The sequence below is a fragment of the Amphiprion ocellaris genome, chromosome 4, assembly GCF_022539595.1.
Source record: "Amphiprion ocellaris isolate individual 3 ecotype Okinawa chromosome 4, ASM2253959v1, whole genome shotgun sequence".
Classification (NCBI taxonomy): Eukaryota; Metazoa; Chordata; class Actinopteri; family Pomacentridae; genus Amphiprion; species Amphiprion ocellaris.
The window spans coordinates 16,016,181-16,042,914 of record NC_072769.1 but is presented as its reverse complement, the minus strand read 5'-3'; the positions used below and the strand labels follow the sequence as shown (position 1 = coordinate 16,042,914).

General features: G+C 39.0%; 1 protein-coding gene across 3 annotated transcripts in view; it reads left to right on the top strand.

Annotated features, from left to right (window-relative positions):
* The first annotated feature begins 788 nt into the window (after positions 1-788).
* The window catches only part of pds5a (PDS5 cohesin associated factor A), a 30,334-nt gene continuing 4,388 nt past the window's right edge, over positions 789-26,734 (top strand). Inside the window, exons 1-28 of one of the 3 annotated variants that reach the window (XM_023292681.3) lie at positions 796-906; positions 997-1,130; positions 1,826-1,978; positions 12,177-12,380; positions 12,932-13,018; positions 13,315-13,412; positions 13,689-13,815; positions 14,300-14,380; positions 14,534-14,674; positions 16,475-16,590; positions 17,119-17,213; positions 17,357-17,502; positions 17,889-18,040; positions 18,505-18,618; positions 18,826-18,907; positions 19,022-19,070; positions 19,221-19,360; positions 19,818-19,933; positions 22,038-22,143; positions 22,335-22,495; positions 22,745-22,868; positions 23,005-23,163; positions 23,307-23,375; positions 23,585-23,721; positions 24,021-24,144; positions 24,487-24,691; positions 25,512-25,626; positions 25,759-25,891. In XM_023292681.3, coding sequence (XP_023148449.1) covers positions 1,865-1,978; positions 12,177-12,380; positions 12,932-13,018; positions 13,315-13,412; positions 13,689-13,815; positions 14,300-14,380; positions 14,534-14,674; positions 16,475-16,590; positions 17,119-17,213; positions 17,357-17,502; positions 17,889-18,040; positions 18,505-18,618; positions 18,826-18,907; positions 19,022-19,070; positions 19,221-19,360; positions 19,818-19,933; positions 22,038-22,143; positions 22,335-22,495; positions 22,745-22,868; positions 23,005-23,163; positions 23,307-23,375; positions 23,585-23,721; positions 24,021-24,144; positions 24,487-24,691; positions 25,512-25,626; positions 25,759-25,891 — 3,195 coding nt within the window. In that variant the 5' untranslated portion in view covers positions 796-906; positions 997-1,130; positions 1,826-1,864. Of the gene's footprint in view, positions 907-996; positions 1,131-1,409; positions 1,531-1,825; positions 1,979-12,176; positions 12,381-12,931; positions 13,019-13,314; positions 13,413-13,688; positions 13,816-14,299; positions 14,381-14,533; positions 14,675-16,474; positions 16,591-17,118; positions 17,214-17,356; positions 17,503-17,888; positions 18,041-18,504; positions 18,619-18,825; positions 18,908-19,021; positions 19,071-19,220; positions 19,361-19,817; positions 19,934-22,037; positions 22,144-22,334; positions 22,496-22,744; positions 22,869-23,004; positions 23,164-23,306; positions 23,376-23,584; positions 23,722-24,020; positions 24,145-24,486; positions 24,692-25,511; positions 25,627-25,758; positions 25,892-26,734 lie in introns of those variants that run through there. The other 2 variants (XM_023292682.3, XM_055009907.1) reach the window with 2 other exon arrangements.

The window sequence follows — 26,734 nt, the reverse complement described above, 5'->3', positions numbered from 1 at the left end:
CTGTTCCTACAGTTAAATGGATTTTCTTATATAATTATATGCATATGAATATTAAGTGAATATACTATTTGCATATGAAAAACAATCCATCTTACAGGTAAATAATGACCTGGCCCTGTTGCCATAAATACATGCAATCAGATGAGCATTATATATTTTTTTTAAATTGTACTTAAATACTAAAATACTAATTTACAAGAGCTTTGCAGAAAAAAACTGACTCACTTAACAAAGCAGATAGTCCGCAACATTCAATGGGTCAAACTTTTGATTGTTAATTACCAGTTGATCCCTTGGTGGCAGTATTTCACAGTAAGTTGCTCTTAGTTAATGAATTCATGGCCAGTAGTGTAGTATAAGTATAGGTGTAGCTATAGTAATAATAGTAGTGAGGATGAAACGAAATTGTTGTTATTAGACTACCATGTTAGTCCTTTAAAAATATTGCAACAACAATATATAGGTGCTGCTTTATCACTTAGGGTTGATGATAATGCTTACTATTAGTAGTGGCATATTTTCCCACTCTCTTTATATATATACATAGCATATAAGAAACAAAAAAACCCCAGAACATTATGCAATGATATAATGCATAAGTATACGTTAATTTATAATCAAAGGCGACGATTACGCTTAATTGACCGAAAACATAGTCAAATGTGAACAACATTTTAAGCGTGAACCCACAGTGGGCTGATGAACAGAAAGTGAAGGAGTGTGGGAGCTGTTTGTTTCCGACTCCCGCCATGTATTTGAGGCTGCAGTACTGCCGTGAGACCGAGGGAGGGCGCTCTGCACCCAGCCTTCACACAGACATCACTGACTGAACGGACAGAGAGCTTTGTGCCGAAAACTAAGCCCAACCTGTGTCAGACTAATGAATTAAAACGGCCCATTTGAGAGGTAAATACTAACGAGGAAGCGCTTGGCAAATATCCCGGGGTTGAAGTCGTGGTTGTATTTTTGAAAATAGATTCATTTTGCATTTGTTAGGGTGCTCAAAATCATCCGTGGGGCAAGTTGGTGGTGAGAGAGGAGGGCTCAAGGCGACGGTAGCAGCCCTTCTTCGCTTGTGAACTAGCGGCAGTACGGAGCGATGCTTGGAAGTTGAAAAAAGACAGTAACAAGTAAATTAGCTTCATTTTTAAACTTCACAAAGTAGTCGCATTGGTTAGAAACCACAGGAACTGACCACGACCATGGCTATTTTAGGCAAAGATGATAGGATACTTAACTTCCTCTGTGATTGTAGCTGGAGATGTGATGGGTACCTGAATAGTTTGCGGCCTAAGCTAGCAAAGTAGGCTAACGAGTTAGCGCGGCTAACGTGTATTAGCCGCTCGCTGCTAACTGTACTTCCCGCAAAAAGCTAGCTGCTAGCCAATGATGTTTGCACTGCAACTAGCTAGCTAGCTAATATGATAACCTGTGTGACAGTAGACATACACCGGCTGCTCTCGTGTTGTTTAGAAAGTGGTTTTCCAGCAACTTAGCTGTTCAAATTGATGTGATGTTACCGAAAAAGCAGTTGAGTTCGTTTCTGTATCTGAACGGTGTATTATAAGAAATTTACGGAAAATGCAGAGCTGATGTTTAGCTGGGGTAATTTAGCATGTAAGCTAATAATATGCACGATGCTGGTTTAATGTTGGCTTTCTGCGTGGAAAGTTTATTGGATTACAATATCGTTAAATATACAGGTGTTGCTGTATCAATTTTAGTGGACAGAATTAGTGATTTGCAAATTAGAGTGATGCTTAAAATGAGGTTTTGCTAAGTGCGGTAGCATGGTTGTGTTGAACTTTTGTTTTCTGACCCATAGAGGCCAGTAGAAGACCGTGTGGACCAGACATCAACAAGCATGGAGTTCCCGCAACAGCAGAAACCGGCGGGGGACGGAAAGATCATCTATCCTCCTGGAGTCAAAGAGATTACGGACAAAATCAGCAACGATGAGGTGGTGAAACGATTGAAGGTATGTCAGTGAGACCCCTTTCTGTCAACAGACATTTGCTGTAAACCATAGCCTCATTTTAAAGTATGCAGGTCCTGACACAAAGCCATAATCCTTTTAACTTTAAAAACTGCAGTATATTAAGTCTTTAGTGGTCATTCCTCCCTTATGACAGCCCGGTTTCCCAATCCTCAATGATTTGCCTGTAAACACCACTCATAGTCACATTGTTACTACCACAGTGTTATGATGTTATTAAACTTAAGAGAAGCATGATAAAAACAGGACATATCATTGTTCATAAGACTTCAGCTTTTCTAGTCCTTCTGTCTATTCCCTTGAGGCGGGAAGAATGGGATGATCCCAAAATGTGAACACAAGAAAAACAAGCATTGCACACTGGAGCTATTTTTACTACAAGGGATCAAACAGTGAGTCACATTTAAGGAAGACTAAGGAAAGCAGCTGCAGTAATGAAACTGATTATTAGCAAGACTGCTGACTTACTCAAATAGAAGTAAAACTTAAGGAGTCAGAGAGAGACTGAAGACAGGATCCCTGCTTGCTCAGTACTAAAACAAATGAAGCATTGAATATATTATATGTGAGGGCTCCAAGCTAACTTTGACAAACAAACAGATGATATGCTAAGAGTAGAAATAACCAATTGTCAACCAACTGTCAGTTTAGCTGTTTTGGTACAACTGGAATGGGTTGGTGAGTTTTGCCTTCTGTAATGCTTAACAGTAGAACACATATCATTCATATCAGATTGTACATACATCTGGGAATAGCAATATATACCCAGATTTTAGAAATCATTTGCAACAATATTGTGATTTTCAGGTCAACCATGTCACACACGCTTTCTTTAAACCTGCTTGAGCAGACCGTTTTCTGATCACTTAGGAACAGGTGAAACAACTTATTACCAAAGCATTGACACCACATTTAAGTTAATGTGGCCAGTGTGTTTGACACCTGTTGCTTGTTTAGACATTTAGTCATTATGAAGGAACATTAATATTAATTTGAGTCTTGTTTGTTGCCACCTGGCATATTATCAGTCCACTCTTTCAGCTCTGTTTTGTCTAACCAACTCCTTAGGAAAATATTGGCTGTGTAAACCAATATTGTTTAGTTCCTTATTACATTAAAAGGCTAGTTGCTTACCATGTCTGTCATTTTATACCAGGTAGGAAGTGAGTGTACACAGGGTTTTTACAGCTTTTTTGTCAATAGCTGCTGTAGCTGAACACAAAGGGACTCGTGACAATGAACCAAAAGAGTAAAATTGTGAGCCAGAGACCTAAACATTGATTTGAACTCTCTGTGAAAATGTTCTGTTTGTTCATCACTACTGGCAACTTCTTTCACACCTCTGTATTGTCCCTTATTATAGATATATCAATTATTGCTGCTTTAAACATGGGTTTTAAATCTTTTCACATTGCATCCTGACATCCTGCCCTTCTACCCAGACTTCTAAGCCACAGTAGTTTGAAAGTTGGCATCTGTGTTTACAGGGATCCTGTGACTCCTCTTAATCGCATAAGATCGTTTGCTACACTAAGACTGAAAGGTTTTCCTGACATCCTAGAACTGTTTATAGAGTAGTATAGTGAACATAAAGTACACAACCCTTGGCCTTGACATGCTGGGCAAATGTGCTGAATCAGAGAATGTAGTGTACCGCATTGTACTGAGCAGAGCAGTTAGCAGGCAGGTAGCTTATTTTATAAGGTTGATACTTCAGTTAGTCTGTCTTTTCATCTACAATCAGCCCATAAGTCATTCTCAACATTATGTTGTGGACAAAAATTGCACCACTTCTTTGTCTGTGTATTTATAGCTTTAGTTTTTATAGCATACATTTAAGTTGTGTTTTGTTGAATCTGTCCTTATTTTATGATTCTTACCCAGACCTGCATTGTATTAGTTTTGTACCTGGATTGCCAACATTGAGTCAAGGACATGTTGTGTAAAGCTGTTGGTTTGTGCCAGACTTCAAAAAAACATAGCTGAATTTTTTTCTTTTTGTTAAATTACAGCATGCACAAAATGTTTTAAAATAGAAAGCAACCTAGTAAAGAGCTGGTTTTATTTGCGGCCTTGAGTCACAGCATTCCTATAAACTGTATGGATCTGCTACAGTTTATGGATATGGATAGTCCTGTTGTCGGATGCTTAGCTGAAACTGGCCATTTTGCAGCTGTTCCAGAGATCACATTTACTAGAGGGATTTACTGATACGTGGCCCTGCAAATTTATGTTTGTTGATGAGAAATTATCTCTGGCTACGAGGTATTATGACATGAAATCAAGAGTGTGTGGATTCTGTTATCCCTGCCAGATAAGGTAGTGTTAGCTACCTAGCTAACACATATAAACACAAACAGTGCAGATGAATTAGAAAGTAGACTTCAGTCTCTTCATGGCTGTACTCAAAGTTATCATTAATGTAGATGACTGTCTGAGTTACTTACTACCAGCAATCACATATATTGGATAAAATTTATTTTTAACAGTATACATAATGAGTCTGACTTTGCCAATAATGGAGGTTTCCGTTATTTAAATGTATTGCACATAGAGGCCTAAAGAGTGCCACTTTTTGTCGGGGGGGCGGGGCGGGGCGGCGGCGGCGGCTTTGGTCTAATATTGTATCATGGTAAAATGTGTTTACACTTCAGCCTATGGTGTATACTCAGTACATTCTTACTTTCAGACAAACAACACTGTTGCTCATTTTTTGAAGTCAGTGTTTCCAGAATAGATTGTGTTGTATTTATTTATGTAACTGAAACATTAGCTGAAAGAATGGATTTTGGACTTTGTGGAAAAAACAAAGGAAACAGGAGATTGGTGCCAATATCCAGCACTCTTCACATCTTTGTCCTTTTACACATAGCTACATTCACTTTGTGAGCTGCAAAATGCTGAATGTGTAGGAGTAGCTAACAAGCTGAATCCGTGTTCGCCAGGCTAAACAGAGCGAAAACAGGCATCTCATCTTGTAATAAATGCCTTTTTACGATACACAAATTGACATTTATGGAATAAAAAATACTTAACAAATTGACACAAAAAACCTACTTCATATAGAAGATTGACAGAATGTTGATAAAGAAGAAGCACCACATCAAGCTACATTTTAGGAAAGTTCCACTGTTGTTTGTATTTTATTCCAGATGGTATGAATTCTCTGGTTTGCATTTAAATGTCTGGTTGGAACACATTTGTTTCGGTCCTTGCACCTTTTGTAATATGCACGCTCATGGCCACTGAAACTCAAACCTGTCATTTGTGTGATTGCTGATGGTGATTAGTTAGGTGGTAGTGGGGAGTGGTTAGATTTACCTATCATGCTCAGGAAATCTGCGCAGATAGCTGGATGCATTGATGGTTTTCAGGGAAACAATTAACACCTTTCCATCACCAGATCTGACATGTTTAGTGAAGTAGGATAAGTAAGCATGATGCTAGTTTTGTAATAGCTGACTGAGCTTAGTTAATGGCAATATTTTAAATGGCAAAGACTGATCATGTTGTGTTTAAGCTGTCAAAGAAAAGCACTGTGTACAGAAACTAAAGTTAGGATAAGACATTGAACGACAGTATCGGTTTGGTTTGACTGTGAACTGTAGAGTTTACTGTTTCAATTTATTGTTTAATAAAACTGTTAACTGATAAACTGTTGTTTATTGAAAGAAAAAGTTAAAGGAAACATTTAACATTTTGGGAAATACCCTCATTCACTGTCTTGCAGAAAGTAATATGAAACAGTTCTAGTGTTCATATGGTTACGTAAAGCTAAAGATGTGACCAGCTTGGCATCTTCTTGTCTCTGTGAGGATTTAAAGAAGTTGTAAAACAGCAAGACATCATTTTTAAAATCAGAGTTTTGTCTACATTAAAGACATAAGTCAGAGCTTTGTTAATTTTTCAGCTTTCCAAGGGTTATTACTTGTATTTTGTTACCTTTGGACAGAGTCAGGCTATCTGTTTTCCCCCTGATTTATTTTAAGCTGAGCTAACAGGGCTGGAGCTCCATATTTCCCACACAAACATGACAGTGGTGATAGTCTCTTGGCAAGAAAGATAGTGTTGAACCACTCGTAATCATTTGATACCAGCCTCATGAATCAGGATCATTCCGCTTTCACTGTTCACAGATGTTGCATGTTGCTCTTAGCTGAAGCAGGTATTTTTGGCAGAAATAGTTGTTAAACCCTCTGAACCCTAATTAGTCTGTGGACTTTTTTTTCCCCTTAATATTATTATTTTTAACTCCTGTCACATTTTTACTCCCTGTGGCCTCATTTTTCATTGTAATATCAAATCCGGCACCTCTATGGAAACAACACAGCCATGGTTAGAAGTAGAGTACACTCAGATATCTATTTTGCAAGTTATAAGGCCATAAATCATAATAAAGCAAAAAAGGAAAGTTGGATTTCTTTATTTTTTTAATATTACAAATATTGAAAAAAGCTGAAATCAATGAGTTACTGCTTGTATTTTCCAACAACTTACAATTACTAGCTCCACTCTGTACTGCTTTTGATCCATGCTGTGTATTTATTTATTTTTTGCTCTGTAAATTGTATTTTCCTGTCAATCTTGGTAATTTCTTTTCCATATTTGTCATCCTATCTGCTCTGTAAACACATTTTAGCCGCAAAGTCACCGAATTTTTGTGACACGACTATTGGTTGCCATTAAGTCCCACCAAGGCTCTCAGTTGCGCTGAGGAGCACTTTTTTTTTTTTGCAGTAGGGCTGCAGCTATCGATTCATTCAGTAATTGTGTCTTCTATCGATTATTCTGGCGATTAATCGAGCAATCGGATTCTGCGCTTGGCATGCTTGACAGCATCAAAGGCGGAAGTGAGCGTGTGGTGAAACAGAAATAAATGTCCTGTTGGAACACAGGTGGACATCTACGGTGTATTGTACATATATAGTATAGGACAGGGGTATTATACATATATAGTATAGGACAGGGGTATTATACATATATAGTATAGGACAGGTGTATTGTACATATATAGTATAGGACAGGGGTATTATACATATATAGTATAGGACAGGGGTATTATACATATATAGTATAGGACAGGTGTATTGTACATATATAGTATAGGACAGGTGTATTGTACATATATAGTATAGGACAGGGGAATTATACATATATAGCACAGGACAGGGGTATTATACATATATAGTATAGGACAGGGGTATTATACATATATAGCACAGGACAGGTGTATTATACATATATAGTATAGTACAGGGGTTTTCAACTAAAACTAAAGCCACGGGAACCCCACATGTATTTAGTTGGTGATGTAGAAATTACATGAATATGTTTATATGTTTGGTCCGCTTAAACCGCTGGTACTGCAGCTGATAGAACACAAATAAGCAAGCTGATTAGTTTATCAGTATTTATTACAGAGAATATTCAATCGGTAACATTAGTTTCACTTTGATTTGGACACAAATTAAAGTGATTTCCTTCATTATGAGAGTGTCAGACCTACATGCACTTCAATACAATAGCATGTTTGAATATATGAAGTTTGATAGTTTTACTGTACAGCTGTCTGTTATCAATAATCAGCTGCATTGATCGGTAAAATAAATACATTGCGCACATTTAGCAGTTTTCTACCAGCATTCCTGTCTTACATAATTGAAATAATAAATACGGATTTACAGTTGCAGCGCTTTTTACCGTCATAAATTTTAATATTCCTCTTTGTTCTCCATTAAAACAACCTGTTCGCGATCCGATTGAAACGAGTCAAATGATGCGTTAAACGCTCCTGTTTGTGTGACGAGTTTGAAGCAGAAAGTCTGAGTTAACTAAGAAAGCTGAAAACCACCTTCATACCTGTTAACCCTGACTTAGGTTTTAGTTTTTGTTGAGGCGATTTACACCAAGGAAGTCTGACTATCTTAAACTGCCTTCATAGTTCAGCCTCTGATCTGCTAAACACTGTAAACACTAGAAAAGCTGCGCCGGTTCAAATAGAAGCGTCCTGTCAAGTTTAAAATCTCCTTATAATATACTGATTATAGATCCGGATAGGATGAAGTCTGGGTCTGGACTAGTTCGTGACCTGGGGTCTAGTATGTAGTGGATTAAACAAAGCCTCGATTCAGAAAAGTTTGCCTTGAGGAATTTTAGTAATCGAATTACTCGAGGGATTGTTTCTGGCCTATTCTGCAGAAAATGCTTCTTACAAATGCTGTTTTTTGGGCAAATTTTGAAATGAGGCATTGAAAATAAAAGGATTTTGATGAAATGCATTGAAGTTCTATAATTTTAGATTTGGCTAATTTTCCTGTTTGAAATGTACATCATACATGATTAGATTAAAAAATGTTTAAAATTCTTCTTTTTCTTTTAAAGACAACATACATTTCAAACCTGCTGGTGGGTTCCTGGCTTTAGAAGAAAAGCATGGGTGTGTTTATGGGTGCTTTGGGTCACAGTTTGTCCATGAAAAATGAACGAATGCGGCCAGTTTAAGTAATAGATCAGTGAGTTTGTAGAATTATCAGGTTCAAAAATTGTAATTTCATCCCCTGTCATGATGATCACCCGATAAATAGGACTGTTTTTTTATTTCTTATCAGGAATCTACCAGGGAAGTGGGCCCTCGGCCGCATTTGCAATTTGCAATAGTCGAGTCAACTTTAGTTAAGTCAACTTTATATAGCACATTTAAAAAACAACCAAGGTTGACCAAAGTCCTTTACAGTTCAAAATAGAGAACAAGACATAGTCTGTGAGGAAATACACAGAGCAAGATAAACAATGCCAAATACCAAGGTGTCAACGCTCAGCTACAATTAAAAGCCAGAGAGTACATATGTGTCTTCAGTGGGCACTTGAAGGTATCAAGAGACCAAGCGGTTCTAATTTGAACAGGTAAGCAGTTCCACAGGCTGGGTGCAGACACAGAAAAGGCTCGATCGCCTCTGTTTCTGAGTCTGAATCTGGGAACTTTAAGGACCATCTGAATCACCGACTTAGGCAATAGAACTGGATGTAACATGTGGATGGACATGTAAAAGCTCAGATAAATAAAAATGTGCCAATCCATGTAACACCTTTAAAAAGAAGCGATAAAATCTTTTAAACAATTCTGAAGCAGACAGGAAGCCAGTTGAGCAAGGGTAAAACTACAGTGATGCGCTCCCCTTTCTATGTCCCTGTTAGAAGTCGGGCAGCAGCATTTTGTACTGGAGCTAATGAACAGACAATACTTACGTTAGGGCAAAAGTTGAGCCATATTTCACATTTTTACCCATCTACAGAGTATGCTTTTATTCAAGCCTCTTGTGCCACTACTCTTCACCATGGTGCTGGGCTGCATTTGTTTCACAGCATGCTACTATTTGTTTGATCTTAGCTGACGGATTGAAACTGACTGCCACCTGTTTGAATGAAATTAAGGAAGAATGGGTAAAGATGTATTTTGAACTCCACCAATGGGAAGGAAATTGTTTTCTCTTAGATGGTATCAGAGCAGCTTGCATGAATTACAGGGAATTACAGTTGTCGTTCAGTGTTGTTCAAACATTTAGCCATTGTGTACTTTTGAACTTTGCATTGGCAGCTATTTGACAGCTTGTATTTTCAGACTGAGCTAAAAAATTTTGTCCAGATACGCTACAATAATAATGAGGTTGCAGCGTTACATACTCAACAGGCCCACACACTTGTGCCTGTGTGGAGAGCCTTCCTCGGCTGGGTTGTGACTGTTTCAGCTCAGAACAGCCAGGGTTGGGAGTGTGTGTGTGTGTGTGTGTGTGTGTGTGTGTGTGTGTGTGTGTGTGTGTGTGTGTGTGTGTGTGTGTGTGTGTGTGTGTGTGTGTGTGTGTGTGTGTGTGTGTGTCTGTGTCTGTGTGTGTGTCTGTGTGTGTCTGTGTGTGTGTCTGTGTGTGTGTGTGTGTGTGTGTCTGTGTGTGTCTGTGTGTGTGTGTGTCTGTGTGTGTGCGTGTGTGTGTGTGGGAGTGAGTGTGTGTGGGAGTGAGTGTGTTGCTCTGCAGTCTGTTGGCCCATCCCCCATCCCTGCTGGCTGCCTGTCTGCTGAGAGCTCCACTGCTATGCTTCAACTCTTTCTCTATCACACACACACACAGACAGAGGAAGTGGCAGCTTAAACCACCGCCTCCTACTGCTTATCCATAAGAGCTGAGGTGTTTGATAAGACTGGTGTGAATATAACCTGTGGAACCACCATGGTTGCGGTTTAACCTAGAAAAAAACACAGAATTTTAGCTTAGGTTCCTGATTGTTTGCTATGATATAATCCAGACAAAGACAATTAAAAGTCAACCCAATAAGCCTTGGAGAACTGCCACTACAATCTACTTTGACGATTTAAAAGGTTGTAAAGTTATGAATTGGTTGATTGAAGCTCTGCTACTAAATATGGCTGCACCAGTCTCGCAAGACTCCCGCTGTGACGTTCGCTTAACGTGTTTGCTAGCAACAACAACACAGCAGCATGGCCAACAGCACCTGCACAGTTTACAATGCACCCTCAAATCTTAAATCTAAAGCGTGGAAGACTTGGAGTTTTCAAGAAGGATGGAGAATGTCGCTGTTACACCTGATGCACAGCTTGCTTATTGTTCTCTATATTATTATTACCACCTGGGCTAACAACAGTACAAAAATAGTAACTTGTCCAAAAATACATTGTTTTCATCTTCTTTTGTAGTATTTTTTCCCCTCTTTTTTGTGCCGTTTGTAAACATTGAAATGTTTTTAGTGTTGAAAAGTTTTTGCAAAGTTTATGGATTGCAATATACTGAAGGGGTTAATGTTAATATTTAACACAGCAACAGTCTGTCTTGTCTGTGTGTATTCAAGAAATAAACACAATGACATTGTTCTGACCTGATACATTTTTCTTTAATTTTTTTCACTAAACAAATAGAAGCTGCATCGCATTGCATTGTAATGTACTAAAATGTATTTTTAGTGAATCGTATTGTAACCCATGTATCTAGAATTGGATCGGATCCCCTCTTAAGGTAGAGATGCACACCCCTATTGGCCATGTATAGTTATTGGTCAAAGAAGTGTTTGTGTACTGGTCACACTATCTTATCATAGTTTTTTAAAGGCACTAGCAACTAGGGTGTGGACTCATTTACCAAAATTTTCCACCAGTTGCAGCTGGCTAAATTGAACTCTTTTCTAGTTGGAAAAGAAGAGCATGTTCATGTTGCTTTTATATTTTTTAAAATTTTATGTTATATCCACGTTGTAGGCATCAATCCTGAATTCAGTAAGTCCTCATAAAGGGTCAGATGTACATCCCCACTCCGTTTGAGAAATTTTACAGAACTCTGAAGCTCTTCTAGTCTTTAGCTTCATTTAACTCACAATTTTGTTTGTCTGGCCACAAGTTGGCCATATGTTTGTATCTTATGACTCTAATTCAATCCCTTCACTTAAAACTCAGTGCAGCCTTTTCCAGTTAAACAAGCTCGGATATGCGAGTCTGAGAGTGATTTCTGGATTCTAAGTTCCTTTGAAAAATTGCTTCAGCTACTCTGTATACTTGTGTCTCTAGTTTGTACTCACCTTCCTTGATATTCATCTTTGCTTGTTCTTGCTTCACCACTGTCAAAAGCAGCAAATTGCATCCTATTAAAACCATGGTTGTAATCTAAATAGTAGATAGAAACCCATTAATTGTTTATTTAAATCACTGTGGCCAAGATACATACTGAGTGGGAGGTTTTACCTCAAACCTAATATACTGCAATTTCATGCTGCCGACCTAAGTATTAGTTTTCTGTAAATGGACATGTTAGCTGTTTGGATGCTGTTTTTCTATTTTTGTTGAATGTAGAATCTACAATGATTTTCAACCATTTATTTTACAGTTCGGAGAGTGGAGAGCCTCTTAAAGATTAAAATGGTTGTTTGACTTTGATTCAAATGAATTTCCCACTTGCTTCCATGTGCTACTTTTATAATTTCATTTTGTCATGTTTATAGATGGAGAGGAATTAGAGCTGTTGTAGTAAAAGTTTACACACTGCGCAATACTTTTTTTTTTTCTCCCCCCCACGACAACTGACAAAACACTAAGGACACCAGAAAACCATGCAACTTATTTTCGTTTTGGCCAGCTAAAAATGTGTCTCATTTCACCCTCCCCCCTTGTTGCCCTGTTTAACAGATGGTGGTGAAAACCTACATGGATATGGATCAAGACTCTGAAGAGGAGAAGCAGCAGTACCTCGGCCTGGCACTCCACCTCGCCTCAGAGTTCTTCCTAAGGAACCCTAATAAAGACGTACGGCTACTGGTGGCCTGCTGTCTGGCTGACATCTTCAGGATCTATGCTCCCGAAGCCCCCTACACCTCCCATGACAAACTCAAGGTTAGGAATTGACCCTGAACACTGCCTTGAGGTAGTGGTATCTAAGAGAAATCCAAACTGTTGCTAATAGCACAAGCTGATATAGCAAGTGTCTGTGGAGTTCATGAGCTAAATACAACTCTTGAATGTTTTTCGGTTAATGTCCTATTTCTTAAATAATAGTTGAGTGGGTTGTAAACAGTTCACAATCCCCTGTCACCCTCTGAGTCATTAGTCTTCACTTCATCCAGGTTCATCTTTCAGCATTTCCTATGAAATGCACTTATAAACTGGTGTTATTATAGAATTCAGTCTGACCTCTATACATTAAAAGTCAACAACATTGATATAGTACATATTAACAACAAGATTACAGCGATGGAGTGCTGTCTAGATCTTTCCTGCAAAACCTCAGTGTGCAATGTGTGTGAAAGACCCCAATGATCTTCGGGACAAATCTGTGGTATTGAGGGGCTTGCCAGGAAACTGCTAAAATTTTTTGATAGCTTTCCAATACTAGAAAAACATTTAAATCATTTATCCGTTTATAGTAATCACTGTCTTTTCTGTAGGACATCTTCCTGTTCATCACCAGACAGTTAAAGGGGCTAGAAGATACCAAGAGCCCTCAGTTCAACCGATACTTCTACCTGTTGGAGGTAAGTTGATTACTCGGTCGGAGCCAAGTGGCTATAAAAGGAACAGCTACTGGTGCTTAGAGTGACAACTATGAAGCAATTATTCAGTCATTTTTTAGTAAAATTATTTTAAATATCGCTACACATTCTCAGTTTTAACTTTTCAAATAGCTAAACTTTCTACTTATTTCTCACATTTAGCAGTAAACTAAGCATCTTTAAGTTTTGGAGAAATCAGACAGAATATTACACTGTGGACTTGATGACTGCTAAAGAAGGAATAACGTGTTTGTGGATTTTGTGTGTGTTTTCCACAGAACCTGGCATGGGTGAAGTCATACAACATTTGCTTTGAACTGGAGGACTGCAATGAAATCTTCATCCAGCTTTTCAAAACACTTTTCTCTGTCATCAAGTAAGACCTTTTCTGTCCCTTGAATATGTCAGACCCCCTATATTCCAGAGTTTAACCTGTTTCACTAACATAGAAACATGCAGACTGATATATATAATTATAATATCTCGTTTGAGCATTGTAACGTTTGATGTTTTGCATGTTTGAACTGTTCATTTACCACTACAATTCATTGGAACATGAAAGGGATCATAACTGCTTTATTTTGAGTTCATGAGTGATTGTTTTTCTTCTTTTGTCAGGTAAAATGTCTTTTTTGTCTTTCTGTTTGCACAGTAACAGCCATAATCAGAAAGTGCAGATGCACATGATGGACCTGATGAGTTCTATCATCATGGAGGGAGACGGAGTCACGCAAGAGCTGCTGGACACCATCCTCATTAACCTCATCCCTGCACACAAGGTAAGACACCTAAATACAGTATATTATTCAGTTATAATGCCACTTATTTGCTTTTCACTTTGCATTGTTTAGAAAAATCTCCAGATATAGTTATGTGACAATTTTTTTTTTTTTTAAATATTAGAAATTTAAAATAGAAGCATTTAACACAAAATTAAATCAATTATAAAATTAGCATATGGGACACAAATAGTTTAGCTATTGATTATTTCTTACTGCGTGAGGCATAAATTTGTTGAAGATTTCCTCACATTTTCCACTTTGTTTTCTGGTAATGAGAAACATATTTTAAGTGAACCTTACCACTGGAAAACTCTTTCCTTACACAACAGCTATTTTCTTGATGAAATTTAAAGGAAAATATTTGTAATAAGCAGCCTCGCAGCATTGACTAGAAGCTTGGAAGTGCTGTGTATCAGTGAGTGTTTGAGTAAAATATTCACAGTTAGACTAACCAATCACCATTTAATTTCCCTTGGAACAGAATCTGAATAAGCAAGCATACGATCTTGCCAAGACTCTGCTGAAGAGGACCGTCCAGACCATTGAGACATGCATTGCAAATGTGCGTACCATCCTGCATTCAACTGTATTTTTTCTAGTCCTCAGTTTCTCTGTTTTGTTTTTTTCTCTTATGTCAGCAAAAATGGCTGTCTATGTCAACAGTGCATCTTCATCAGTAAGCTTTATCCCTGACAGTTTTTTTTTTCTTCTTCAGTTCTTCAATCAGGTTTTAGTGATGGGCAAGTCATCAGTCAGTGACCTATCGGAGCACGTCTTTGACCTCATCCAGGAACTGTTTGCTATTGACCCTATGCTGCTTACCTCTGTCATGCCACAGCTGGAGTTCAAACTTAAGGTCAATGCAGTACAAGCACACACACACAGTAATGCTCAAATCAAACAGAATGATACACTGTGCCTGAGACCTAACCAAACATTAGTCCTGCTGTTAATAACTATGCGCACTTTTGATGTTATTAAATTATTTATAGGCTAATATTGTCATTTAATGGACCATCTGCCAAAGGGGCATGCCCTGTATTTTAACCACCAGGCTCTCCCAATTGCCTTGAGATGTCCCGTGTTACCAGGAACTGACGACAACAAGATTTAAAATGAAAATAAAAATCAGGAGGTGTGGGTTCATAAAAAAAGTGAGCTCACCAGCTCTTTTTGGCCCACTCATTTCTGCTTGGCATTAGCAGACGAGGCTGCATTACCTGACACTAGCATAATATATCTGAATTTTCAGATCAAGTGTCATTGTGGGTGATGTAGGTGCAAAGTTTTCACAAGGCAAAAGAATGCAATAAAACACATCTCTGATTCTTCTGCGTGAGTTTTTAAAAAATTCATGCATAATGATTTTTCATGTGGACTGTCCATTGTGAGTTCAGCAAAGTTATAGGAGTGCAGTTCTACAGTGGGAGGAGCTCTTTTAAGCACACTGATGTTTCAGCTGTTGTTGTTTTTACCCTCTATATTGCATTATCTTTTCTTAACAACTAGCTATAAATTAACAATTTAAGCTAGAGGCTTCATTTAGTCAGTTTTAGCTTGTTTTGTAATTGCAAGAGCAAGTTTTGTTGTATGCAGGATTTTTTTTTTTAAGAAATAAGGCTTGTGCTACAGTGTGAACACACTACACAATAGAAAACCACACAGTACTGATGGCCACAGTGCCGGCCAATACCATGTCCACATTGATGACACCTCTGTCAGGTGGAAATGTGAGAAAAAAATATTTAAAATTTAGTTAATTTATAATAAAAAAAAAATCATGACAGTGACAGAAATGCTCATAGGTCATTTTTTTGCTTATCTGTGCAAGAAGTTGGTCTAAGCATAATATAGAGATGGTTGACAGTTGTTTTTTAAACAAATGTTTATTTAAACTCCATGTTTTTATACATATTTATATGCAGATTATATGCAAAAATAGACAAGCAAAAACATACACATGATAAACAAAAAGAAATATACAATTCGGCAACCCGACTAAGTCATGCCATCATCTAAACCCACATACAGAGGAGAATTTCAAATTAAGTTGAAAGGTAAATTAATTTAAAGAGCAGCAAGGGCTTATGAAACATGTAAAATACACAATCCAGACACAAATATCATTACGTCTCCACTTGCAATTCAAACAAAGACATCTCCCCCAGCCTATCAAATATGTCAAATCAAATTAAATTAAAGTAAGCAATAACAGGAGCCTATAAATTCATAAAAGAACCTAACTTCAGATGGAGTTTTGCTGTTATTTTTTCCATTAAGTCCACTTTCTTTAATCTCTCTCTCCATTGGTGGAGGGTAGGAGGTAGTGGGCTGAGCCGACACACAGTTAACATTTTCTTTGCCACTAGTAGTAGGATATGTAATAGACATGCCTTTTTTTAATCCATCACTACCTCTGGAATAGAACTGATTATAGACCAGTGGCTTAAGTGGCAAATCAACACTTAAGATGGATCTTATTTCTACCTGAATCCTCTCCCAAAATAGTATCAGTTTTGGACGATCCCAAAATTGGTTGACAGTTTGATGTACTGTTTGTATGAGTGTAACCATGAACAAAATAATAAAAGATTGAAGATGAGCTGAAAAAATTGCAGCCTGTATTGAAATAGTTGTGTGTCTTCTGTATTTGCAGAGTAATGACGGTGAGGAGCGTCTGGCTGTTGTACGGTTGCTAGCTAAGTTGTTTGGGGCCAAAGACTCAGAGCTTGCATCACAGAACAGACCACTGTGGCAATGTTTCTTAGGACGGTGAGTTGAGTTAACACAACACAATGCAGTGCAAATAGTGTTTTAGGCTGATTCAGGTCAATCTGGAGAAGTCAAGAGGGAGGTTATTATTAACAAAATTGTTGTAGAATACATAACAGAATCTTTTAAAACACATTTAGACTTTTTTGTGGAAAGACCTTGTTATCATTTTCAAGTTTTGGTGAACGTCTCCCTGGTGTAGTCCTTGAAGTGATTTGCTAATTCAGGAGAAGTTGTTTTTTTAAGTCAGATTTAGAGGTGAATGTTTTATAGCGAAGCAGCAGCACAATGAAAACTGAAAAGAAATGTTTCTATATTATACCTAGTTGACAGCAGAAGAATTGTTTGTGTTTAAGCAGAGTTGGCAGATGAAGATTTGTCTTCGTAGTCCTTCATGGTCCTATTAATTTCATTCAGGAACTTAATTTGCATTTCCTCAATGAGACACTTACTAAATCACCCAGTTTCTCAAAGTCTGATGCATGAGTCAGTTGAATTCATTATGTGTGACTGATGTTTTCCTCCCAGGTTCAATGACATCCATGTACCAGTCAGGCTAGAGTGTGTGAAGTTTGCCAGCCACTGCCTCATGAACCACCCGGACCTGGCAAGAGACCTGACAGGTGCGCTTAATCTTGTGATAGTGGTTTTTGCGCTTAAATTTGTCTGGATAGCAGTCTCCTTTTCCTTGTAGCTTAATCCACACTTTCACATTATGCTTTAACAAAGACGTGGCTGCTTGACTTTGTCTGGTTTATTCAATCAGAGTACTTGAAGGTGCGTTCCCATGACCCAGAGGAAGCCATCCGCCATGACGTCATTGTCACCATCATCAACGCTGGGAAGAAAGACCTCAACTTGGTCAATGACCAGCTATTGGGCTTTGTACGGGAAAGGACCCTGGACAAGAGGGTGAGACAGTTATGTTGAGCAGTGTATAATGTACGGTATAACTGCAGTAATGTGTGATTTTATTGACTTATTATTCATTCACCGTTTTATAGAAGTTATAATATTACCTCATTTCAGTCGGATTATCAGCAGCCCAGCTATGGCACTTGAATACATTTGGAATAAAACTTAAGAGCCCTTAATCACCCCCTCCCCCCTGCCACATTTACATTTTGGATTTTCATAAATTTTTAATATGCCTTTGTGTTTGTAACAATGCTGGAATTCCCCTGAACACCAGATTACTTCCCTCATAAAATCAGAAAAGTAAATTGACTTTCCCAATCTTAATTTAATTCTGTCCTCCTTTAATCTGTTTTCCTTTGCTCTTCTCTTTCCCTCTGTAGTGGCGTGTGCGTAAAGAGGCCATGATGGGCCTGGCTCAGCTTTATAAGAAATACTGTCTGCACCATGAGGCCGGCAAGGAGTCTGCCCTGAAGATCAGCTGGATCAAAGACAAACTGCTGCACATTTACTATCAGAACAGCATTGATGACAAGTGAGAACACATATTATGTACATTTCATCTTAACTGTATGCTTGTATGTATAATTTGATGCTGGAAAGAATTTGATTCATAAATGCCAAAAAGATTCACACAAAACGAAACCTCATTTCGGCAGCCTTTTGGATGTAATGACTTAATAATTGGTCCAGCACTAAGAAATAAGGCTGACATATCAGTTCACTGCAACACTTTACCCAAATTCAACTAAAAAGGAGAACAAAATTGGTTTAAATTGTCTTTCTGTTTTAAATTACCTGCATCTGCACAGCATTTTTCATAAAGATGGATTTATTTTGTGCTGCCATTGCACCCACCAGCTTGTTCTCCACAGCTGGAGATATACCAGCGACACAGCAGAACGCTCCATCCATCAAATGTGATATTGATGTGAGATTCCCCTAATGGATTACTTGTTTTGTTTTTCTGTCTTTAAAAAGTATTCATTCTTTCTCCAGGTTATTAGTTGAGAAGATCTTTGCCCAGTACATGGTCCCTCACAGTCTTGACACAGAGGAAAAGATGAAATGTCTCTACTACCTGTACGCCTGCCTGGACACAAATGCTGTCAAGTCAGTAAACCTACACTGTCGACACCTCTCAGTAAAAATACATATATGTTTGGCATAAACACATTTCACAAAACTGAAAAATGGGACACAAACCCAGCCCTGTAGCTACACACTGATTGGTCAACGAGTACATCTTCCTCTGTTCTCTTGCCACCTCTCATCTCACCTGTTCCTCCTTGCCCCTTGTCTAATTGATCTTTGTTTCAGGGCTCTGAATGAAATGTGGAAGTGTCAGAACATGCTCAGAGGCCTCGTTAAAGAACTGCTCGACCTTCACAAGCTGCCAGTGGTACGTTAACACATATGCATACAAATTATCTATTCCATTTTTTTCTTCAGTACATGTACAGAAATATATATGCCACTGCATCTGGTAACACATTGCTTTCTCATTTCCTTTTAGTCGGAGGCGAATAATACAGCAATGTTTGGAAAGCTGATGAGTATTGCCAGTAAGTTGGAAATGCACGCTCATGAAATCGAATATAGTGCACCGTATTTTTATGTCTTGCATCATTTTTTTTAGTCATTTATTTAATGGTTGATGTTCATTCTTGCTGACATAGCTGACTTCCTAATTACATTCTTCTGTGTGTCTACAGAAAATCTACCAGATGCTGGAAAAGCTCAGGATTTCATGAAGAAGTTCAATCAGGTTCTCGGTGAGGACGAGAAACTCCGAGTCCAGCTGGAGATGCTCATCAGTCCAACGTGTTCCTGCAAACAAGCTGAGATCTGTGTGGTGAGAGGACACAGAACACGTTCATTCCCCTAGGATATATGATCTCTCACAGAAAGACAGACAGTATCCCCCTCTTTTAATCTTTAACACAACACACGTGTTAACGTCCCTAGTGTGTTAACCGCAAACACAAGGTCTGATGCTGTGGGTTTGTTTTTGAGCCTATAATCTTTTCTGTAGCAGTCAAAAACCATATGTACTGAGAGGGAAATTGAGATATTTACTGCAAACAGTTTATTTTATCAGTATATTAAATGTTCAGGGACTTAAAAACAAACAACTTTGTTCCCTAAATTGAACGTGGTGCAGATGTTAATTGTGATGGTCGGACTAGCATGGAGCCAAGAAGCAATGGCAGATGTAGTAAAACAAGGTATGATGAAGATGTATATGCAGACCTATAGGCATACATCCATGAATCTTGGTATTAACGGTTTACTGTTCATCCTGTGTGCAGAGGGAGATCACTCGGAAGTTGACATTTCCCAAACAGCCCACCAACCCGTTCCTGGAGATGGTCAAGTTCCTGCTGGAGCGCATCGCCCCTGTTCACATCGACTCTGAGGCCATCAGGTCAGAAAACACCTTACATGTTCAACACATCAAGCTCTGGGGTTTTTTCTGCCAACAGACTAAAAGCATTAGCAAATTATCACTTACACTACTCACAATAAGTTAGGGATATCGTGACGTCCTCAGTGGATTTCATACATAAGGTGTGTGTTTCACTTCAGTGATTTTGGGCATAGGGAGGCAATTGTATTAGGGTACTAGACACACCTCATTTTGTGTTTTCCACGTAATGGTCTCACTGTGTACAGTGTGCTTTATATATTGCGGCCAATACCAAAAAATACAAAAAGACAACCCTTTTCAATGTGGCATCAATTTCAACATTCTGGGGGTATAAAAAGCTGGTATTGTCAGTAAGTCATTCCCAGTTCATCATTTAAGCAGCCATGAACACACAACGTCACTTAACGGACGAGCAGTGTCACCTGGCCATAGCGCGCCTTCAGGTCAGTAGCAGGCAGTCAGATGTTGCTCATGAACTTGGTGTGCCTCAAAGTGTCATTAGCAGACTTACAGCAAGACACAGAACTACTGGCAGTGTTCGTGAGAGACCCAGGAGGAGCCCCACGAGTGATGGACCACATTGATGACCAGTACCTAAGAACCTATGCACTCAGACACCATTATGCAACTGCCACACAGCTGCAGGCCTGTTTACCAGAAGTGAGAGGTACTAGGGTTTCCAGACAAACCATTCGCAACAGACTCCACCGCTTTGGCTTGAATGCCAGACGACCGTTGCAGGTGACTCCACTGACAACAAGACGCCGCCATGACCGTTTGCAGTGGGCACAAGAGCATGTGACCTGGACTATGCAGCAGTGGTCTCCCGTCCTGTTCACTGATGAGTATCGGGTCACCTTGCACAGAAATGATGCTCGTCAGCGTTGCTGGAGAAGGCAAGGTGAGCGATACGCCAAGGTCAACATGGTCCCCAGGGTTCGCTTTGGTGGAGGAGGTGCAACAGTCTGGGCAGGCATCACCAGTCAGCGCAAAACAGATTTGGAGATTGTAGATGGCTCAGTCATTGCACGTTCTTACCTCAGAGACATCATAGAACCCATCATCATCCCCCAATTCTGCCAGCACACTTCCAACTTTCTGTTCATGGATGATAATGCTCCACCACATCATGCCAGAATTGTCACAGCTCGACTTCAGGAAGTTGGAGTGCCTCATATGGTAGCCAGCAATGTCCCCTGACCTGAACCCCATAGAGCACGTCTGGGACCAGCTGAAGCAGCGACTGAATGCTTGTACTCCACCCCCACGTGACCTGGCAGAACTGCATGTAGCACTTATGGAGGAGTAGAACGCATTGCCTCAGAACAACATCATGAGGCTAGTTAGGAACATGAGACGTCGCTGTCAAGCTGTCCTTGCGACAAATGGTGGAAACACCACTACTGACTTTGTCGATTTTGGTTATTTGGAGCGATCATTGTTATTGTCTAAATTGTTGGGGTAATAAATATTGCACTAATGAAAATGGTGCTACTTCTCATTCATTAATAGTAATATCAAAGGGAACTATTACTTATTTCATTAAAATCAGGCCAAATAGGAAAAGCACTCATGTAAATAACAATATCCCTAGCTTATTGTCAGTAGTGTAATTCCAGCAAAATACTTTCGAGTATGTTTTTACTCATTTTGAAAGTAAGGAAAAGGGTTTGTAAATCCTGTTTAGATTTGTGTTTGGTCTTTTTGTATACTAAGCCAAAATAGTGTGGTCACATGCCAGACCAGCAGTCTATCTTCCTGGATCTCACTTGCAGAGTGCTTCATGCTCTATCTGGGTTTCTCTGTTGTTGTGTAACACTGTACCATTAACAGGCTTTTCTCATTCATTGAGACACCCAGTGGTGGTGATGTGTCACTGCAAGCTTCAGTCAGGGCACAGGTTTAACCCTTTCTGCTTGATGGAAAAACACCACAAGAGAGGAAATACACACACTGAATGGCATCTAGTAATGCGGTGTCCCACTTTTCCTGTGATACTTGCTACTCTGTTGTATCTAAGAGTGCTTAAAACAGTCAGAAAAGTCACATAAGTATTGATTAGTTTAATACTAGGATGGTCATAATTTATGTTTTGTTTCAGTGCTCTGGTTAAACTGCTTAACAAATCCATTGAGGGCACAGCTGATGATGATGAGGAGGGTGTTACCCCTGATACAGCCATCCGCTCTGGACTGGAGTTATTGAAGGTATCTTGGACCAAACATACTAAATTACATGGCTGCTAATGCCAAAAATGTAAACTGTATGTATTTTTAGTAAACATGGACAAGAAAAATACTATTATGATATTTTAAGGCTGAATTGTACAGTTTTGCACAAGTAATAGGTTAAATACACAATTTTTTAGAAAAATAAATCATTCTCACTCTGTTTCCAGGTCCTGTCATTTACCCACCCCACAGCCTTCCACTCAGCAGAGACGTACGAGTCTCTCCTCCAGTGTTTGAAGATGGAGGATGACAAGGTGGCAGAAGCAGCCATCCAGATTTTCAGAAACACTGGGCAGAAGATTGAAACAGAGTTACAACAGATAAGATCGTAAGAGACAGATAAATGACACTGGTCCTTAGAGTGTATATGTGTAAATGATAAACTCATAAAGTCTGCTGTGCTTGTGTTGAACATTTTATAAGGCAGGAGTCTACATGTGTTTAGATCTATAAGAGTTTCTTTGGTCTTTTAAGACATCACATCCAGTGTACTTGATCCTGTGTGTTCAAATACACAATGAAGACAGGCCTTCCAGAAGGACTAGGTTAATGTTGCGTGTTCCTATGTGTCCATCAGGACTTTGATTCCCATCCTGCATCAGAAAGCCAAGCGTGGCACACCTCACCAGGCCAAACAGGCCGTCCACTGTATCCACGCCATCTTTAACAACAAAGAAGTGCAGCTGGCACAGATTTTTGAGGTAGGGACCTTTTTAAACAACTTACAAGGATCTACCTACATCATCTTTGTGTCTCCTAGTTTTCTGTCCTGTGTCTTCTTTTCTTGAACATTTATTTATATGTATGCACTCATGTTGTTTCTTCATTTACCCTCAGCCTCTGTCACGTAGTCTGAACGCAGACGTCCCGGAGCAGCTTATCACTCCGCTTGTGTCCCTGGGTCATATCTCCATGCTGGCCCCAGATCAGTTTGCCTCACCAATGAAATCCATCGTGGCTAACTTCATCGTGAAGGACTTGCTCATGAATGACAGGGTGTGTGGAGATTTTGTGCTTTCATGGTATTGGTACTTTATGTGTAACTGATGTAACTTTTATCAAATACACCCAGTCATGTCAGATCGAGTAGTGTGCTTATAGGCAAAGAAAAGAGTAAAAATGTGACTTTGTGTCTTTAGTCGGTAGGAAACAAGAATGGGAAGCTGTGGACCACTGATGAGGAAGTCTCACCGGAAGTTCTAGCTAAGGTAAGAGACACACGCCTCTGTGAGATATGTCTCACTTTAAGTGCAATTAGATTTTTTTCTTTTGCCAGTTTTGCATTTTAATTATCTAATGTCATTGTTTTGATGGCAGAGATTCAAGTTGTGCTTTTTTTTGTAGAAACAGAGTGAAATGTTGCAAAGACATGAAGGTTCTTCTTTGACAAATAATATTTCTATTCCTGTTTCCCCAGGTTCAAGCCATCAAGCTACTGGTGCGTTGGTTATTAGGAATGAAGAATAACCAGTCCAAATCAGCAAACTCCACCCTGCGGCTGCTATCAGCCATGCTGGTCAGTGAGGGAGACCTTACGGAGCAGAAGAAGATCAGGTACCTCAGGCTAGAAGTCACAGTGCTGAGTCACAGTATAGCTGTTCATAGTTCATGTATGAGTGAGTTCAAATGTAGCAAGCTTTTATGGAGGCCTTAGCGTGCTATCTCACTAACTTTACTTAAAACAGCACATTGTTTGTGTATTCTGAGACATGGCGCTTTAGCACTAACAGTAAACTAGAAGCTTACCAGCTGCAAACAGGCTACAGTCAATGATGTTTTTGTATTAATTTAGAAAATTAAATAATTTTATTTTTTTCCTGTTTCCTTTTCCCTTTTTTTGTCTTTCTCCACAGTAAATCAGACATGTCTCGTCTGCGGTTGGCTGCAGGTGGAGCTATTATGAAGTTGGCACAGGAGCCCTGTTACCATGACATCATCACACCTGAGCAGTTTCAGCTCTGCGGCCTCGTTATCAATGTCAGTTTCATCTTTGCATCACATTTAATAGGCTTTTTTAATAGAAGATATTTTGATATATCACAGTATTAAAAATCCAGTGTCAATTATAACAAAATAATGATGGAGATCATTTTTCAGGCTTCAGTTCAGTATTGGACATAGTTAAAGTTATTAATTCCACGTAAGCTTTTCCTGCTATGACTAGTCAGAACATCAGCAGTGAGAACAACCTTTAGTAAAATAAAAAATGTACACAGTATGAACACAACAGTGACAAATGTTCTTATCAGTACACTAATTCTCAATTGTTTTTTTGTTATTTGTTTTTGATGCTCCACTAACATTTGTTCCTACGTACAGGACGAGTGCTACCAGGTTCGTCAGATCTTTGCACAGAAGTTGCACCTGGCTCTCGTCAAACTGCTGCTGCCTCTGGAATACCTGGCCGTCTTTGCTCTGTGTGCCAAGGACCCGGTGAAAGAGCGCCGCGCCCATGCCAGACAGTGCCTCCTCAAAAACATCTCCGTCCGCAGAGAGTACATCAAACAAAACCCCCTCGCTCAGGGTCAGTTTTCATGCTGAAGCCTCATGTTCCATTATTACACACTGCTGCTGTTGTCATGTAAAGATCATAGCTGTGTAACGCATTTGATATTGAACAGCAGTTTGGACTGTGAAAGATCACTTAAGTACAATTTCCATTCAAAGTTAGAACAAATATGAACTGGATTTTCAGGAAAACAATGCACATTGTCATTAACTAGTGTTATGTGAAGATAAGGCGTTTGGTGCATCGGTGTAAACAGGTTGTGACATTAATTCTTCAGTCAGAAGCCATTAAACCTTTGCAGAAGAGCAGCATGAATCAAGATGATATAACTACGGGAGAATCAGGAAAACGTCAAAAATGTGGCTTTAATGTTTGTTTCATGGATTAATTAGAGGAACATTAGTCTCCTAATTGCTGCTTAGATCTGATGTTTTAATTCACAGCTATTTTTTTTGCTTTACATATACAGTAATTTGCTTAAGTTTATGTTATATCTAAGGCAATCTTTATTTACTAAGTCTTACTTTGTTTTGTTTTCTTACCCTGAAGGTGTCATTTTATAGTTTTATATTCCAGTCACTTCACTTCAAAGTGAAAGATGATCGGAGAAAATATATCTGCGTAGTTCGGTCTGAATGATTGATGTGGTGCCTAATTAGCTGTTTTCATTGCACTTTGTTGCATTTTTCTTTTATCATTACTCCTGTTTTCCCACATCAGCATTGTATATTGTTTCCACTTGGGTCTTTTATTTTCACATCGATAGTGTTCATAAAAAAGGAGCTGGGAACATACTTACAGTCACTAAAACAAGTTATTCTCTCTCTTCCCTCAGAAAAACTTGTCTCTCTTCTCCCTGAGTATGTTGTTCCCTATATGATCCACCTGCTGGCACATGACCCAGACTTCACTAAACCACATGAATATGAACAACTCAAAGACATCAAAGAGTGAGTATTTTGGTTTTGTGTTTAGCTTTCTAACTTAAAAAATATCCTTGTTGTTTAGCTCTGTGGTAGTATACACAAGTGTTGATGACTACAGCTGTAACATGTTCATTGTGTGTGTTTGTGTGTGTGTAGGTGCCTGTGGTTCATGCTAGAGGTGCTGATGACCAAGAATGAGAACAACAGTCATGCCTTTCTGAGAAAGATGGTAGAAAACATCAAACAAACCAAGGATGCTCAGTGTCCTGAAGATGCAAAGGCCAATGAGGTGTGCACACACAAACATATTCAATGCAGCAAACCACAACAAAACACAGGTTGCGTTCCATAGAGCATACTTTTACTTGTTGTTTCAAGTACACACTGCAGCTGCCCTTATAATGTATGAACTGGATCCAACTGAGACATACTGGTTTGTCATAATATGGCACCTTACACTTTAACTGTCACAGTCTGTTGTGTGACACGAGCTGTCATGTGTCTGCTCAAGCATTGTTTACACTTGAGTAAAACACCACAACACATATGACGTACCTGTGCAGAGGACTGCGGGTCAGAATGGCCACAAAAACATGCTGCAAAATCCAACTGCATATAGTAGGACATCCAGATACTTTTGGCATAATACATTTGCCGTACTGTGTATTGGAACATACTAAATGTTTTACTGACATTCTGTATTGTACGGTTACGGTTACTTCATTTATACCAGTGGCTAGATTTGTTTTGCAGGAAAAAACAACAACATTGCATTTGGCATTTTGCTACAAAACAGACAATGAACCTGACAGGCAGGTACTTAATTGAATGACAAGACGAAAGACAAAAAGTACTCAGTGTTCCAACATTCAACAACATAGCGGCAAGGATAGGTATAAAATAGGGTTGGGCTCGTTAATGGGGCAACTATGTCAACTATTGGATAGATGGACATAAAATTTCTTTTATAATCGCCCAGGATCAAACCAGCTCCTGTCTCCTTGAAATTATGCTTATATACTAGAGCTCAACTGATAATGAATTTTTTGAGGGGGCCGATATCAGTTATAGGGAGTAAAAAATTCAGATATTGATATTTGTGCAGCCTTTCAGAAGAAATGCTTTCACTTTC